General features: G+C 64.1%; 1 protein-coding gene across 1 annotated transcript in view; it reads right to left on the reverse strand.

Moving 5' to 3' along the window:
• Nucleotides 1-611: 611 nt before the first annotated feature.
• Nucleotides 612-2,630, reverse strand: part of MNEG_5340 (hypothetical protein) — a gene marked incomplete at both ends in the record, with an annotated part of 3,777 nt that continues 1,758 nt past the window's right edge. Inside the window, 3 exons of the mRNA XM_014046179.1 lie at nucleotides 612-689; nucleotides 1,220-1,303; nucleotides 1,696-1,791. Coding sequence (XP_013901633.1) covers nucleotides 612-689; nucleotides 1,220-1,303; nucleotides 1,696-1,791 — 258 coding nt within the window. The remainder of the gene's footprint in view (nucleotides 690-1,219; nucleotides 1,304-1,695; nucleotides 1,792-2,630) is intronic.

Genomic DNA, 2,630 nt, shown 5'->3' on the forward strand with positions numbered 1-2,630 from the left:
GTGTGTGAGGGTAGCAAGTGATGCAAGTGCAAGCATGCGTGTGTACATATGTGTCTGTATAAAATTTCGTGCGTGCGTGCGTGTGCAGAGAGCACGAGAGAGGAGAGGAGCCAACGTGTGCGCCGCCCCTGCGTGTTCGTGCAAGCGATGCAATGCGCGCACCTTGGGCACTTTGTACCAGCAGGGCTGCCCGCGGCGCGTGATGGAGCCGTCCATGATGTCATCCGCCACCAGGAAGAACGCTTGCAGCTGCCGGGCGGCAGTGTGCCAAGTGCGTGGGTCGGTGCCAGGGGCGGGGCTCCAAACCCCATGGTCGCAAGCGGCACGCAGCCCATCAGCAGCCGGGGGCCCGGCTGCCGCTCACCAAGCGCGGCGGCTGCACGTGCTGCTGCCGCCAACTTTGGAAGCCAATGCGCTCGCCTGAACGCGGGCCGCCCTTCTGGCCATCCGCCCCTCTGGCGGTGTTGGCCGGCTGCGGACTGACCAAGCCGGTGGCCGCCTGCATGAAAGCAGCTGCCCTTCCATCATCGTCGGCATTTCACTCCCGCTGCCAGCCTGCCCCCTGCGCCCTCGGCCCCCCCATTGGAAAGGCACGACCCTCAAACACTGAGTCACCAGCAGCCAATGCGCACCAGCTCGATGCACCAGCCCAGGGCGTTTGCCTGGAATATGTCCTCAACAGACAGGTTCTGTGGAGGGCCGCAGGGGACGGGGGGCGGGGCAAACCCATGAGACCAGGGAGGGCAAACAGGGCCGCAACAGGGCAGGCGATGCGTGCCGACCAAAGCGCGAGCCGCGTGTGCAGCCGCTTATTGCAAGGCGTGCAAGCGACGACGCCTGCCGCTTAGTGGGGCCGCGCACGTTCATGGCTGTCGTGCCGCTGTCGACACGACCATTTGCTGCTGCGATCGGGCCCGCTGCTGCAGGCAATTGCCTGGCAGCGCTGTGGGCGACCCATTGCCCACCCCCGCAGCATGGCGGACGTGACGCGCCTGAGCAGCCACGCCCCTGCGCTGCCTTGGCTTGCCCTTAGTCCCAAACACTGCGGCCGCGCTCTCACCACTGGCCCCGCAGCCCGACCACCACCCAGCCGTCTTGACCGCAGCGCCCTTCGATCACCCCCAGATTCACCCCTACCAGCCCCACAGCAACGGCAAATCTTGTGGTGTTGCTGCCGCCCTGGCGCTGACCCCCGTGACGCCTGCAGTGCAGCCCCCACCTCTGGACCCTTCATGGCCGCCAGGACGTCGTACACCGCCATCCCGCGGTTCAGCTTGCCTCCCGGCACATTGTAGTCCAGCATCTGTGCGAGGTGATGCAAGGGGTAGGGGTTGAGTTGAGGAATGTGCGTGTGGATGTGTGTGTGTGCGCGTTAAATGTGTGTGTGTGTGCGTGTAAGTGTAAGTGTAAGTTCATGTCCTTGTGCATATGTGGGTGTGTGGGCGCGTATGAGGCAGCATTTGCCCGACATGAATCCGTGCCTGCAAGCAGGCAGCTTGGCCGTCGTGGCGCAATTCAGCAGGTGCTTTCAGGGCCCACGGCTGCTGACGCTTTGGTGGTGCGTCAGAATCCGCTGGCTTTGCACGAGTCCGTGACGTGGCTGGCCGCTTGGCAAGTTGGTGTAGCGGTGGCCGCGGCGGCCTGCACTCAAATCAAACTGCCCAGACCGCACTGCAACCGCCCCTCAGGCCTCACCTCACGCAGCCACGCCTTGGCATCCGCAGGCTGCCCTGCAAACAGCTCATCATCCACGATCTCGTCCCTGAGGGTCCCATACACCTTCAGAAACGCCTGCGCGGCCAGGACATGTTTGGACCCTTGTTGGGCGGGTGTGCGCAGCAGGGCCCTTGCGGGCGCGGCGGAGGGAAGGGCCGGTGGCGCCGCGCTCATTGAGCCCGGGGCCGCAGCTGCCTGATGTATGTTCCCGTCACGTACGACGCAGAGGCTCTTGGCGTCGCGATCGCATCACACCTCGCGGGTGTGGGCGTAGCCCGCCTTCGCTTTCTTGGTGACCGGCTCCGCCGTGATTGTGGCCATGGTTTCTATACAAGCTAGATGCTGAACAAGGCTTCCTTGAGTGCCGGACGGGTGCGGGCAGATCAGCGGGGTAGCTCCAAACGCGCCTGCGCACCTAGACCTAGAACGGCTGTAAAGACACGCGACAAGCGACCGCATCCGCACGCTTGTGATAATTGGGCTTGTGATGCGCTGCGGTGGGGATACATTCGCGATTCCCGGCGCACAATGCCGGTGCGGTGGCGCACACACTGACCATCGAGAAAGTGTGTTCAACACGCGCCAATGCACAAGCCGGACAGCACGTAGCTAGATGATCTGATGCTGCATCCTGCCCTTCCATGCCCTGGTGGCCCAGATACTGCCGCTGAACCTTGCGGTCAACCATGCAGCGTCCAAAGGTTGACTGGCAACACTTGTGATGCAAGTCCCAGTAATTCGTACAGGGTGTGGTCCTCATTCCGCATTGCACCAGACCCGACATGCAGGAGCACCCATCACGACTGCGCCGTCGCCACCACACGCCGCAGCCCAGCAGGCTCCGAGGCCTGGCCCTCCCCTGCCCCAGTCCCCCGAGCACGCCCCCGCACCCTGCCGCCTGCTAGCGGCGGTCC

Source organism: Monoraphidium neglectum (assembly GCF_000611645.1).
Source record: "Monoraphidium neglectum strain SAG 48.87 unplaced genomic scaffold scaffold00789, whole genome shotgun sequence".
Taxonomy (NCBI): Eukaryota; Viridiplantae; Chlorophyta; class Chlorophyceae; order Sphaeropleales; family Selenastraceae; genus Monoraphidium; species Monoraphidium neglectum.